General features: G+C 40.0%; 1 protein-coding gene across 1 annotated transcript in view; it reads left to right on the top strand.

Annotated features, from left to right (window-relative positions):
* The first annotated feature begins 5,911 nt into the window (after positions 1 to 5,911).
* The window catches only part of KCTD8 (potassium channel tetramerization domain containing 8), a 254,775-nt gene continuing 245,505 nt past the window's right edge, over positions 5,912 to 15,181 (top strand). Inside the window, exon 1 of the mRNA XM_032633734.1 lies at positions 5,912 to 7,151. Within this exon, the coding sequence (XP_032489625.1) occupies positions 6,203 to 7,151 (949 nt within the window). The 5' untranslated portion in view covers positions 5,912 to 6,202. The remainder of the gene's footprint in view (positions 7,152 to 15,181) is intronic.

Below are 15,181 nucleotides of genomic sequence, written 5' to 3'. Positions count from 1 at the left end.
TAATAGTAGATTACCTGGGGGCATTTATTTTAAAATGTTAATTGCTTCTTTTTAGATTTAAGATAGTTATCAAGCATTTTACTAACTGGGAACCTTAGAATGAAGGATTAAGTTCACAAATGCAGCTCAGCCTGTGTCCCCACTGGAGAAAAGCATCACAGGAGAGGTAAAGAATTTACAATAACACTATTTTGCTTCAATAGTAACTTTCTTTGAGGAGCATCGAGTGCCTTACAGTCATTATTTAAATAATCCTCTTGACAAACCTAGGAGGTAGGACAAAAACTTTAAAGGTGTAGGAAATACTTGAATTCCTGTTATGATTAGTTTTTTTAGTAATGGAGTCAAACTCATCAGTTAATAGCTAGTCATTGGTTAAAATAATAAGGAAAGTTTGTAATTTGGGGGCATTTCCAAGGGAAAATCTGACATCAGAAGTTAACATTACCCTGTCATATGTTTCAGAATCTTCTTCTAATCAGTGAAACTTTTTTTTAATTGCAGCACAGAATTGATAAAACTTATATTACGTATATAATATATATTCATAACCAGTTTTAGGCTCCTGGTTTATGTTATCTGAAGAGGCTCAGATTCCATCCTGATCAGGATATTATCCCCACTGCCCAGCCTAAAATTTTTATCCAGAATGTCCTAAGGCTATGTTGCGGTTTCCCTCCAAGGTTTGAGGAGCTAATCAGTGTTTCAAGGAGGCAGCCGACTGGGCAAGATGAAATACGAGGCCATCTGTTGCTAAACTACTCCCAACACATACATTCCCACACACATACTATATATTAAATTACACAGCCACATCCAAAAACATGACCTTTACATGATGTAAGTTAATATGAAAATGGCTGACAAATTATTTTATTCATAAATATCTATTGAGCACTTTTTATTTAACAGGCATTATATTAAGTGCTTAGATATACTGAATCATGATCTATACAAAATTTCATTAATATCTTTGGGTATTAATTTAATAGAGTTTTACCAACTGTCACCCTAACCTTTAGTGGTGCTCCTATAATTTATAATATAGACCAAGAACTCATATGAATTTACAGTAAGGTATCTAAATTGCTGGAATATGCTATATAACAAATGCATCAAACACTGATATCCTGAGTTTCCTAAATACTTCATTTGCAAAGTTTTTTTGTTTCACAGCATCATTGAAATTCTCAAAACTGATAGGTGAGATTTTTGGGGTGAGCTAGTTTTTATACTCTGCTTTCTAAGTTTCCCCAGCAACCGTTGAATTTGAAGATGGTCCTTCTCATCTTATATTGTTTTGTACCTACCCATGTTGACCCTGTTCTGGCAGCAATGCTTATACTTCTTACCTTGCAAGAAGCCATCGGCCCTTGGGTTGGCCTGCTTTTCACAATATTGATGTGTGTAGCAAAACTTGCCCATATTTTTCCTTTATGGGAGTGTGATGGGCGTGAAAGGGAAACCAAAATTCTTCCACTGATAGAGTATATATTATTTTCTTTCTTCTTTTTTAAAGATTTTCCTCTTTTTTTTGGCCTTTGCTTCATGGTCCCCATTCCAAGTGTTAATGACTCTACTCAAGTGTTGAATTACAGACTCATCTCGTTACAGATCCTGTAATAAAATCTTTAAAAAGACATGTTATCTTACCTAATCCTCAAAACAAGCAAGTATATTAGTCGCAAATGCTCTAGAGCTGTGCTGAACATTAGAGTAACCACTAGCCACGTGTAGCTATTATGCAGATGAAATATGGACAGTTCAAAATGAGATGTGCTGTAAGTGTAAAATATATGCCATAGTTTGAAGACCTAGGATGGAAAAAAATATAAATTATGTCAATACATTTTTGTATTGATTACATATGGAAATGATAATATTTTGGATACATTGGGCTAACTAAATGATATTATTAGAATAAGTTCACCTATTTCATTTTTCACTGTGGTTATTAGAACATTTAAAATTAGAAATGTGGTTCACATATTTTTATAGGACATCACTGCTCTAAAAACTGCCAGGCTCTTTCTCTACAGGAAAGAATCTCAGGCTTTTTGCTTAGAATTACAAATACTTGAAGATTTTTTTCTGGGTGTGCGTGTGTGTAAAACTTTCAACTGCCTTGAACAAGATAAACAGATACCAGGTGGGTTCCTGAAAATTAGAAGTGCAGTTGGCCTTGTTCACAAACAAGCTAAAAGGGATAATTAGACCACAGTAAAAAGACTGAATAAAGTTAAAAAACGAAAGAAAAGAACAGGACCTAGGTAAATTAAATCAATGGAATTATATCAATGTCTAGGATGATAAAGTGCAACAAGAGAGGAACAACCATGGCTACAGACAGGGAAGGACATGCTGGGGGTAGTGTGGGAAAGTTCATGATGGAGGGGCTGTGCTACTGCATGTTACCCTAGGGGTGAGACGATTGGAAGAAAGGTAGGTAGAGCTACTGTAACCAGTTATCTGCTTTGGAATCCCAGATCTTTCTAGTTCGGGTGTGGCTCTGCTCTCAGTCCTCAGAACAGCGGTGTGAAACAGACAGTAAATACAATGAACTCCATCAAACTGGAATGGCCATGTTACTGGACGCATGATTGCAGAAGATGGTCAAGGCCATCTTGACCAGAGAGGTCTCTTGACCAGAGAAGTCTCTGGTCTTTATTATTTCTGCTATACCCATGAGGAGACTAAGGTTTAGAGCAGTTAAGTCACTTGCTCAAATCACAAAGCCAGGAAGAGACAAAGGTAGATTTTTTTAAGCCAGTTCTACCTGACTTTAAATCTCACTGTTACCTTCTGTGCTTGTCCTCCCCTGTCAAAGAGGATATAGTTCCTGCCTTTAAGTAACTCTTAGACTAGTGAAGAAATATTTAATTTGTTATTTTAAATTACAAATTATTTATTACAAATTGGACTTTATCCTTTTTGGTTAGTTTGCTGTACCTTTAGGGACACAGTTTTGACTGTATTATTTAAAACTTCTGGGAATGTAAAGTGACCTAGTGTAGTTTGTAGGCAGAGAAGTTTGATGTCTTGTCTTTGCACAGCAACAGAAGAGCTTAAGGACCCACCTTTGTGATCACATTGGCCTAGGGAACATTAATGGTGTCTGTGGCTTAGAACAAGATGGTTCTAATTATAGTATTTGGTGTTAATTCTTCAGTTCACCAAAATGATTGCTCCAATAGTGTCTATCTCTTTCTTGCTTTCCCTTCTCCTTTAGATCTGATTTTGTTTTAATCAGATTCTGTTCTCACTTTTCCTGATTTTAATTGTGAAGGACTGAGTCTTATTCATCTCTGCAATATCATTGCTTAGCCCAGTGTCTAGCAGTTAGTTGATGCTTTGTCATCCATTTGTGATGTGAACACATTTCTATGCAGTAAAGATTCAAGAAATAGAAACTGACTATCTTTTAAGGGCTAGGCACGATGCTGGGGATAGAATAGTGCATATGGTTGTATGCCATACTTACAATCTGATGGGAAACAATGACATACTAGTGTGACAAACCCTGCCCTTGTATAAGCATAGGGTGCTGTGGGAACACCTGGACTGGTAAAAATCTGAAAGATTTCCAGAGGAAGTACTATTTAAGCTGAAACATCAGGGAAGCAGTAAACAAGGAGAAAGGATTAGGGGACTGGTGGAAAAGGAAAGGCATTCCTAGCTGAGAGAACAACAGGTAAAGACATTCTGGACCTGCAATTTTAGTTTGGAGTTTGGAGGGTATAGTGGGGGGAGGAGGTGAGAGTAAGAGGAGTATGGGGCTGGAAGGGATTAAGGAAAAATATTCAATCATTGTTGAAAGAATTATTTTAAAAAGCAATACATCACACAGAGAAATTCACTAAGAATTTCTAAGATGATTCATTTAGAGTACACGTTTTAGACCATTTTGTCTCGTGAGCATACTTTATGTAATTAAAAAGAATAAAACGGATTTCAACCTGATAACATTGGAGACCTTATATTCATGTACACTTATGCATATGTATTATACATCCACTTCATTATGATTCTATGGTCTATAACATACTTATCATTAGGGACACTTACCTCATGATAAACGGGCTTCATTAGTAGTGGTTCAAGGCTTTATTATTTATTCATCTATAGAGATTATAAATCTTCTATTAACTCATTTTTCAGAAACTATTACTTTTCATTTCAGATGTTTTCTGATGGTAGATTTTAAGTGAAGAAGGCTAAAATCAATTCTATTTCTTAATCAGTTTATAAATTTGGGGGGAGGCAATAGGCTTGAATACGAGGATTGCATGAAGATGCATAATGCACACCAGGTTTTAAGTCTTAGAACTTCGGTAAATATATTGTATTCTTTCATTAGTGCATTTTCAGTCTCAGGTAATCTAACTTCAAAACTGATATAACATTTTCTGGGGATGTGGCTTATAAGGATCAATGAATTAAATATAGTTTTTAATACTCCAAATAACAATTTATTAATTATTTATAAAAATTAGAGGTTACAACTGTTATCTCAAATCCAGTACTTTTGTGTGTGTGTATGTGTGTGTGTGTGTGTGTATGTGTGTGTGTGGTTGATTCAGAGTGAAGGAATCTTAAGTAGGCATTTAGAATTTTTAAAAAGATGTGAAAATCTGTACATTATTTTGTTAATGGATAAGGTTCATCTATAATACTATGATAATTTTTGAAGCAAACTACTTGTATAGCAGTGTAGTCGTTTCACCTTTGTACTTTATAAATCAATGATTCTTTACGTTTCTGAACACAAAAGGATGTCCCAGGATGAATAGCCACAAGAAGGGAGTTCCTCATTTGCATCTCTATCCTCACTATCACAAATAATGCTGATCTTACAGCCTGTACCTGTGCTGTGTACAAATGGAAATTAAAGTGAACTTAAATTCATATAATTTTCATTTATGCCCTGACTCTTACGGTTAGATTACTAATAAAACATAAGCCATTTCTCTTGCCCTGAAAGCTGAAAAGGAAATGAAGAGATTAATCAGAGGATAGAGCAGGATCGGAAACTAGGAGCAAATAGAGTAAGTTCCCTCCCTGGCTTTGTCCCTTCCTCCAAAAATATCTATTAAGCATCTACTATGAATCAAATACTGAAGGGATGAAAGGAGAGAACCGTCACGTTACCACAATCTTTTATTAGTTTTGTGAACTGAAAAACAGATTTCAGTTTTAAAAATTTTCAACTATTTGTAGCACATGCAGTTAAATATGCAATCAGGACATCTGAATGTAATTGAGGTTCCGGCATTTCGCCCTTCACTTGAAAAACTATGCTAAAACCACTACAAGAGATTCACCCCCCATGTAGTTTTTTTGGCAATCAAAGTCCTCACGCCAACATTTGTAGTAATTTCAGATTGGCACCCTAGCATTTCTGTTATAACCCAACCCGCTACCCCACTTCCCACCTTAATGCAAGATTAAAAAAAAAAAAAAAGATAGTTTTACTGGGCAAACAAGGGCAAGGGAGGAAGGAAGGGACGGACGGACGGACGGAAGGGGGGAATGAAATGGATGAAGGAGAGATGCTGTCCTTTCTCCCGTTTGTTTTCGGTTCCCTGCCCTCTTCTTCCCATCTCCACGCTCGCTGTCAAGTAGCATCACCTCCAGGCTCGGCCCTCGGTCCTTCCCCCTAGCGTCGGAGCCCCGCAGCCGGAGGCTGGCACCTATCTCTTTAAATGACAGCTGTGGCTCGGGTCCCAGTCCCGGGCTTGACGTCAGCGCCGCCTCCCCGGCTACGAGGAGTAGTTTGCGCCACAGTCCGCGCTCAGGGCTCGCGGCGCGCTCGCAAGCTGCTGGGGCGGCGAGTTTTCTTTGCTCCCGCCCCTCCTCCCGCCCTCTCCACGGAGAGTCGAGCGGCAGCTTAAGAGCCTCTCGCAAGTCTCTCACACTTCCCCGCCGTCGCCCCCAAAGGAGCAGCCGCTCCTCCTCGCGCCGCCGCCGCCGCCGCCGCGGCGTCCGCAGAGCTCCTCTCCTGCACATCGCTCCCCCGATGGAGCCCGGGCGCCGCCGCCGCCGCCGCTGCCCCGAGCCCTGAACCGGGCCTCCTCGGCCGGAGAAACGTGCCGCCCGGCCCGAGGGCGCATCAGGGGCACGCCACCGGGGGTGCAAGGCGCGGGTTTCGGGAAGGAGAAAGTGCTGCTCTCCAGGGTCACTTGGCCAGCGGCGGGGGGGGACCATGGCTTTGAAGGACACGGGCAGCGGCGGCGGCACCATCCTGCCCATTAGCGAGATGGTCTCCTCGTCTAGCTCGCCCGGCGCGTCGGCAGCCGCCGCCCCGGGGCCCTGCGCGCCCTCGCCCTTCCCCGAGGTGGTGGAGCTGAACGTAGGGGGCCAGGTCTATGTGACCAAGCACTCGACGCTGCTCAGCGTCCCGGATAGCACTCTGGCCAGTATGTTCTCGCCCTCTAGCCCCCGGGGCGGCGCCCGACGCCGGGGCGAGCTGCCCAGGGACAGCCGGGCGCGCTTCTTCATCGACCGGGACGGCTTTCTCTTCAGGTACGTGCTGGATTATCTGCGGGACAAGCAGCTCGCGCTGCCGGAGCACTTCCCCGAGAAGGAGCGGCTCCTGCGCGAGGCCGAGTACTTCCAGCTCACCGACCTGGTCAAGCTGCTGTCGCCCAAGGTCATCAAGCAGAACTCGCTCAACGACGAGGGCTGCCAGAGCGACCTGGAGGACAACGTCTCGCAGGGCAGCAGCGAGGCGCTGCTGCGCGGGGCGGCGGCCGCAGCGCCCTCGGGTCCCGGAGCGCACGGGGGTGGCGGCGCACCGGACAAGCGCTCCGGCTTCCTCACGCTCGGCTACCGAGGCTCCTACACCACGGTGCGTGACAACCAGGCGGACGCTAAGTTCCGGCGCGTGGCGCGCATCATGGTGTGCGGACGCATCGCGCTGGCCAAGGAGGTGTTCGGAGACACGCTCAACGAGAGCCGCGACCCTGACCGGCCGCCCGAGAAGTACACGTCCCGCTTCTACCTCAAGTTCACCTACTTGGAGCAGGCGTTCGATCGCCTGTCTGAGGCCGGCTTCCACATGGTGGCGTGTAACTCCTCGGGCACCGCCGCCTTCGTCAACCAGTACCGCGAAGACAAGATCTGGAGCAGCTACACGGAGTACATCTTCTTCCGTAAGTTCGTGGTCTCCGAATTTCCCAGTTCTCCCGCCCCCTCGCCGACCCGCGGCGGGTTCCAGCGCGTCTGGTGTCGTTGTGTGCCTCCCCTATCGCGGCAGACACGATTTACGGTTTCGTGCCTTGCGATCTCCCTTTTGGCTCCTCTCTTTAGCAACTCAGGAGCGCGCAATTCCCAAGCAGTCCTCTTTCTTAACTTTATTGATCTTGCCCTCTCGCCCCGCCCAGCTCTTGGAGCCTCTGGACACCCTTCTACTACCGAGGGCCGGGAAAAGACAGGGGCACAAGGCTGGGCGCGTAGGTCCCCTTCCTTCCCTCTGTCTCCGTGGGACTCACTGGGGTCAACTTATGTGGGTCCCAGTGGTGTCCCTCCAGAGGGCGTGTTGGCATCAAGGTACCGCGGCGCACTCCGGGTTTACCTCCGGTTGGTGCGGGTCGGCGCTGGAGCATTCAATTATGGGTGGTTGCGGAAAGGGACAACAAGAGAAGTGGCGATTGTGCCTCCAAAGCCCCTCAAGGGCCCGGGGGGAAAGAGGTTTCCATTGACCCATAGAAACCTCAGATTTCTCTCGCGCCAGTTGTCTTCTGTAACTGTTAGGGGTTTTGAACAGAGAAGGGTGGAGGGAACGGGCTTTGGTGGTCTGAGTGCTTGTCAGAGTTGGACATGAGGAAGGGAAGTGGTGTGTATGCGCCTGTGTGTGTGCGCGCGCGCGCGTGTGTGATTGTGTTTCCTTTCTGGGCGCCTCCAGTGCGAATGAGGGATTGAATCCACTTTCTCAGGGGGAATAAACGCAGTGATTTTCTGAACTGAGAGAACGAGGGAGTGGATTGGAAAGCATCTGGCGCAATGCCTTTTGTAGTGCACTTTGGCGGGGGCGGTGGGGGGGCGGGTTCTGTGGGTCAAGTTCAAGAACTCCACCGACTAGCGCTGAGGCTTGGGGGATGGGGAACCGGGGCGGGGACAATTCGCAGTGACGTTTATAAAGTGAGGAGGGCCGCAACTAGAGAGCTATGTGGGCAAATGGAAAGCCATCTGGGATGGGAGCAGGAACATCATTTGGCAAATGTTTTTTCTTTCTCAAGACACAAGAAGATTGAAAACTTGCCTGTAGTGTTAGGGAGAGTAGCACTGACAGCCTATGTATAAGCCCAGCTTTAATTGCATTTATTTATTAAGTAATTCACTAACTGGGATCCAGGCAATTTTTTGCACTTTATTTTGACTAGGGAAGTGGAAAGGACCTCTCTTTGCACAGGCGTGAGATTGATTGGAAGTTGCTCATTGTTTGTGTATTCTAGTAACCTTGGAGGTAAGGGTGACAAAACACAGCACACTTAGTGTTAGATTGTCTTTTTTAATAGTGCTGGTTTTCCTAAGAAAACCATTTCAACAGAGAAGCAAAGAAAGTGTCCATTGAAGTGGTAGATAAAAATCTAATTTTCTTAGAGAAAGACAAATATTATATCACTTGTATGTGGAATCTAAAAAATAATACAAATGAATCTATATACAAAACAGAAACAGACTCACAGACATAGAAAAAAAAAGGTTATGGTTACCAAAGGGGAAAGGGGGGAGGAATAAATTAGGAGTTTGGGATTAACAGATACAAATAACTATACATAAAGTAGATAAGCAACAAGGATTTACTGTACAGCACAGGCAACTATATTCAATATCTTGTAATAACCTGTAATGGAAAATAATCTGAAGAAAATATATATATAACTGAATCACTTTTCTGTGCACCTGAAACTAACACAATAATGTAAATCAATGATATTTCAATAAAAAATCTAATAAGATTTTTTATTCTTAATTATATGAAAGTATTATTTGTTACACAGTAAAAAGATCACAATAGTCAGAAAAGCCACCCAAAGGAAGGGACCTTTATTGACACTTCAGACCTTAAACATTTATGTCATTTATATAATAGATATATTTCCAAGCATTTCAGAAGATGAGAGGAAATGAACTTTTGACTTCTTTTAGTGATTTTTAGTGGTTAGTGATTTTTGTTAGAGAAGGTGTAAGCATAAGTGTTCTGCAGTTAAGGTTCTTGAATTTTGGATTCTTTCGCAGTTTTGGTCTTTCTTTTTCCCCTAGAAACGTGCGGACTTGAAAATGCCCGTTACTTTGATTATGAAGAAATAATACCGGTTGTCTTTAAATTATGAAAAATGCTCATAAAATAGTGTACTGAAGTTGGAAACTCAGCCAATTTAAGTCATAAGATGATTTGAGAGATACTTAGAATTCAGGATATTTCACTTCTGGAGCTAGAGGAAGTGAAAGAAAATAAAATATTTATATTATGAGTAATGACTTGCAGAGTATTCACATAACAAATGAGTTCTGAGATTCATTGATAAAAGTCCCAGAAATCTAAGGAAGCAACTCAAAGCCTTTTTCATTGATTATCCTACGGGGGAAAATACACAATTCCAGATTAAATATGGTTCTTTTGAAGTGGTATTCCAGTTGACCAACCAAATGTGGTTGCCGCTTTTTATTTGTCATATAAAATTTATCTCGAACACTGTTATATATACATTTATTTTATGTTATGTATAGCTTGCAGCACATTTTCACAAATTATTTTGTATGGGATTCCATTTAAATTGGTGAATGAAAATTCACTGTATTTCCATCCTATTTAGTGAAGGTAATAATGTTAACTATTCAGTGTAGTTATCTTGTTTAGCAATCTCTATTTTTAAAAGACTACCAGTGTTATTCATAAAAACAAACTCATTAGATGAACTTGTTTGTCCACCATTTCAGATGCAGAGGGCCTTATTATCTTTTATTTCTCCTTTGACACAGTTCTTTCAAAACATTTTTTTTTAATGTATAACATGTATCAGTCATTTTAACACCTTTTAAAGGTGAACTTAGTAGTTTGAAGCTGCTCTAAGAAGTGTAGAAATGGTTTATACACTTGAACAACAATTTCAGCTCTTCACTCCCCCCGCCCTTGCACCCAACTTCCCCCTGAGTTTCTGTAGAGATGGGAGGAGAGTGGCAAATGGTTCAGTAATCCCAGACACTGCTATTTGCCAAATGCGTGATCTTGACTAAATTATTTTAGTTTCCTCACCTGTGCAATGGAGATTATTATAGTACGAATTTTATTGAACTTGAGAATACATGTAAAGTGCTTGGACCAGTGCTTGACCTATAATAAAAGCTTAAAAAATGTTAGCTGTTACAATTATAGTAAAGACTTTTTCTTGTCAGTATTAAATTTAAATTTTGTTTTTAGTAAGTATAATTGATTTACTTGTAAAGTTAATTAGAAAATTATTTTGCAATTAAATGATAGCATAATAAACTTTCAGAAGTTTGAAACTACCAATTTAATAACCAGATTCTTCCCTGGAACTTGGATTTTTCAGGCCAAGTTCGAGTCACCTAGGTTTGCCAATCACACTCCAGTTAGTTCTTTTGGATCAACTCCAACAGAACCTTTTTCTGATTCAGGGCCAAGAAGTGTTCTAATACTCTCCATTCGGAGTTGAAACTTTGGCAGTATTTTCTCACAGACTCTGAGCTAGATTCATATCTCCTTAAGTACTTGTATCCACATCACTGGGTTCTAATACTCAGTATTATATACAGGCTATTAAAGATTTAATATCAGCTTCATTTGGCTACATGGACACTTTGATCTATTATCAGTCATAACTCATAGTTCTATCAAGATTTTAGACTCTGCAACATATACTAGTACTATTAAATTCCATATTACTCTACTAGTACTAAAGATGGATTGTCCTTTCTTGAAGAAAAACAGTGATTTATTGTGTTTTCTGTTTTTTGGGGGGGTGTCTGTCAAGTGTAATTGTGGCTCTTTTTAGCAATATCTCAGAGACGAAAAAAGGCATTTTGTGTTGGCATTGTATTACATAGACAGTAGCCATCTGCTTGGAATATGATATGTAGACTACCCATAATTAAAATGAGCATTATATATATCCTTTATTTCTCATAAACAGTGTGTTTACAGAAAGGTAGTACTGATTCACTGGTCTTCTCTTATAGTGCTTTGAGTTTTGCATTCTGTGTTGGTTGAATAATACGTGGTGTGAAAGTATACATTTCTCTAGGTGCATTTGATATTCCTTAAATTTGGTACAGCCTTTTTTGTTGTGATGTATGAGAATGCCCGATATAGGACCTAATGCTATTACTGAACTGGACTGTGAATTCTAATCTGTCTTAATGGATTTTTATATACACTCTTTCAAATACATTCTGATTTATTTCACTGTGTTTGGTTGAAGAAAGCTAGCTGAGTTGAAAATATTCAAACAGCTATTCAATCCTATGTTAGCAGGCCTGTTGCATTAAAAGCTTTCTAAGAAACGTCTTTAAAAAGTCATTCTATTTAGATGCATACCTTTAAAATTATATATTATTTTCTAGTCCAAAAATACTTCTACTTTTATCCACAAACACTGTTTTATGGAAAATAACTTTGTTCCTTCTTATTTTTTTTTTAAAGTTGGTTCTTTTCTTCTTGGAGACTTACTAGTCATTTTTATAATTATCATGGAAAAATTTCTTCTGCAACCACATGGCTGAATGACTTTTGAATCGACGGGGAACAGATAACTTTGTAAAACACCAAGATTCTTATTTCATGCAAATACAATATTTGCAGTAATAAAGCAGACAGAAAATGACAAAAACCTTGGAGTGCAAAATGTTTGGAAGCCATGCCATGGCATTGGTTACTGTTTAAGGACATTAAACTTTTATGTCTGGCATAGTACTGCCTCTAAATTTGATCTTTTAAAATTGTGTTACGGCTTTAGTTTTCTCTGCCACCCTTCCTACAGCCTTGTGTGGGTCAATCATTAAGCATATAATAAAGCAAAAAGACAATGGCACTCCAAGCCTCATTTGGCAAGTTCTTTCTCTTTTGTAGCTTAGAGTAGAAGAACTCACAATGAGTGTATTTGTGTGCCTTAGTTAAAAAGAAAAAAAAATCTTTTTGGAAAAAGAGAAATAATATGTATGAAATTAGCAACAATTATTATCTATTCTGTTGTTATAAGTTATTGGGTCAATTAGTTTAAAATGTGAAAACGATTGTCAGCTTATTCAAGTGCAGCCCTTTTTTGATAATGGAAGTAATATGTGCAGTTTTAGGAACTTTATAAAAGAGAAGTAAAATTTTAAAAAATTGCCACCAGTAACTGCTAATAAAATCTTGACTCGTTTCCTTCCAGTCTTTGTTCTAAGCCTGTGAAGATGACAGACATACTTTTTGAAAGTTATGGTGATACTATGTAGATGGTTTATATGCCATCTTTACTTTGTTTTGCTTTATACATTTAATGCAGTTATACATTTAGTAACATTTCCCACAAGACATTGAATTTTTTTCATTGACATCTTAGATAAAAGTATAATACATGTCCTTTGCCACAGACAGTATTATAAATAAATATTGGTGTTGAATATTTTCCCTGTAACCTTAGAAAAGAGTTGATTTTTTCAAAGTACAGTATGTATAATAAAAAGAACATTTACTATGTACTTAGTTTTGTGATAAATGTTTTATAGCCATTACTTTTACTTTTTTTTTTTTTTTTTTTTTTTTTTTATGCGTTACGCGGGCCTCTCACTGCTGTGGCCTCTCCCGCTGCGGAGGACAGGCTCCGGACGCGCAGGCCCAGCGGCCATGGCTCACGGGCCCAGCCGCTCCGCGGCACGCGGGATCCTCCCAGACCGGGGCACGAACCCGCGTCCCCTGCATCGGCAGGCGGACCCCCAACCACTGCGCCACCAGGGAAGCCCCCTACTTTTTTAACATTCCATTAGCTTGGCATTAGTTCCCTAATACTTCAGTTAGGAAACTATGATTTGGAGAGGTTAAGTTAACATCCTTAGTTCATAGAGCTGGTATGCGGCTGAGCTGGAACTAGAATAGTTCTGCCTTACTGCGAAGCCCTTACTCTTGAATATTTAAAAGTAAGCCCTGTTTCATGCAATCAATTTTGTAAATATATTTCAATGTCTACTGAGTACCTAGAACTTAGCTCTTTAAGCAGAAATGGGTAGTGTGAGCTGTATATGAATGCTAATTTTCTTAATCTATTTTAAATTTCCTTAAGAATACAGTAAATGCAGTTGACCCTTGAACAACTGCAAGGGTCTATCTGTAAGCAGATTTTTGTTCGAATAATATGTATTGAGGTTGGTTGAATCTGAGGATGCAGAACCTCCAATACAAGGACCAACTATAAAGTTATAAGCAGATTTTCTACTGAGCAGGGGTGGGCACCCCCTAGCCCCTGCATTATTCAAGAGTCAATTGTATATGTTTTATGTCTTTACTTGATGAAAGGGTTAACTTTTAACGATTAAGGCTACCACATTAATGGATATTTTTAAAATTAAAGAAAATAAACCATTTGACTCAGTTTACCACTCTTTTGGGGGAACAAGTAGTATCTGTAGGTTTGATAGACTGACCAATTTTAAACAGTGTTAAGGTAGTCTTCTGCAGAAAATTCATTTTACCTTGTGTAATATAACACGTTTTATGTATGTTCTTAGAAGGTGACAAAATGAAGAAGGTATTTTGGTTGAAATCAATTTTTTTAATTACGTAAAGTTTATTGGCCCTAACTATTGGGTAATGCCTTTAAATTATATACTTGCTATAATTAGGTCCAAAAAAGTATCAAATATCTCCTGGGTATTGGAATTATTGGCTTTTGGTGTTTTTGAAGGCTTAAAGTATTGTGGAAGTATATCTATACATTTGAATTGGAAAGTAGTGTTTCAGGTAACCCTTCAATCTATGTTTCATTACAGTTATCGTTTTTAAAGCCTCTTTTAATTAACTTCAGGGTATTGTCAGCACTTAGCAGCCACAATCCTGCAAGACAAGCTGGCAGCTTCTCTAATGGAGATGATTCTAAAAGGTTTTGCAAAGACTTACCTAAAGATGAGAATAACTTTATTTACAGGTTTTCAAAGTCACTCCCATAGGTAAGTTAACTGTAAGTTCTAAGGGTAATGGTGAACCTCCAGCTGCTGACTTGAATCTAAGGTGTCCTGTGCCTAGCATCTGTATACTTCCTCATCATTCGTTTCTGCGAGGGAGCGTGAAACCTAATTATCCTGTAAGGTTAGTTGTATTTTGCACTTTCAAAAGCAAAATATATGAGTATTTTATACTCAGTTTATACTGGTTACAAGTTTATTTCTTAACTCATTGGTTTTTTAGTGTACCCCCGGTACCATAGTCATGTCATAACTGAGTGACCTCTTGCTGTAGAATCCTTCTGCATTTAGCTTCCACACTTCCCTGTCTCTTCCTAGTATACTACGTATAGGGCCTTCATTGCATTTCCTAAGCATGTAGCTATCTTTCTCTTTTTTCTTGTTGTATCCTATTTTATTCCTAGCTTTATTGAGATATAATTGACATATAACATTTTGTAAGTTAACATGTTGATTTGATACACGTGTATATTGCAATTTGATTACCACTATAGTGTTAGCTAACACTTCCATCTCCTTACTAGTTCTTTTTTTATGGTGGGAACATTTAAGATCTATTCTCTTAACAACTTTCAAGTATATAGTACAGTATTTTTGGCTATAATCACAATGCGCTGAGTTAGATCCCCAGAACTGATTCATCTGATAACTGGAAGTTTGTACCCTTTGACCAACATCTCATTTCCTCCACCCCCCTCAGCCCCCTGGTAACTACTATTTTACTCTGTTTCTATGAGTTCGGCTTTTTTTAAGATTCCACTTATAAGTGATATCATACATCATTTGTCTTTCTCTGTCTGACTTTTTTTTCACCAGCATACTGCCCCATGGCCCATCCATCTTCTTTCTTCTTTATTATGGCTGACTATTAGTCCATTGTATATATACACCACATCTTTAGTCGTTCATTCGCTGACAGACACTTGGGTTGTTTCCATATCTTGGCTATTGTGGATAATGCTGCAACAAACATGGGAGTACAGATATCTTTTAGACATCC

This window comes from Phocoena sinus, chromosome 5, assembly GCF_008692025.1.
Source record: "Phocoena sinus isolate mPhoSin1 chromosome 5, mPhoSin1.pri, whole genome shotgun sequence".
In the NCBI taxonomy this organism is placed as follows: domain Eukaryota; kingdom Metazoa; phylum Chordata; class Mammalia; order Artiodactyla; family Phocoenidae; genus Phocoena; species Phocoena sinus.
Note: the sequence above shows the minus strand (reverse complement) of the source record. Positions and strands in the feature narration are given on the sequence as shown.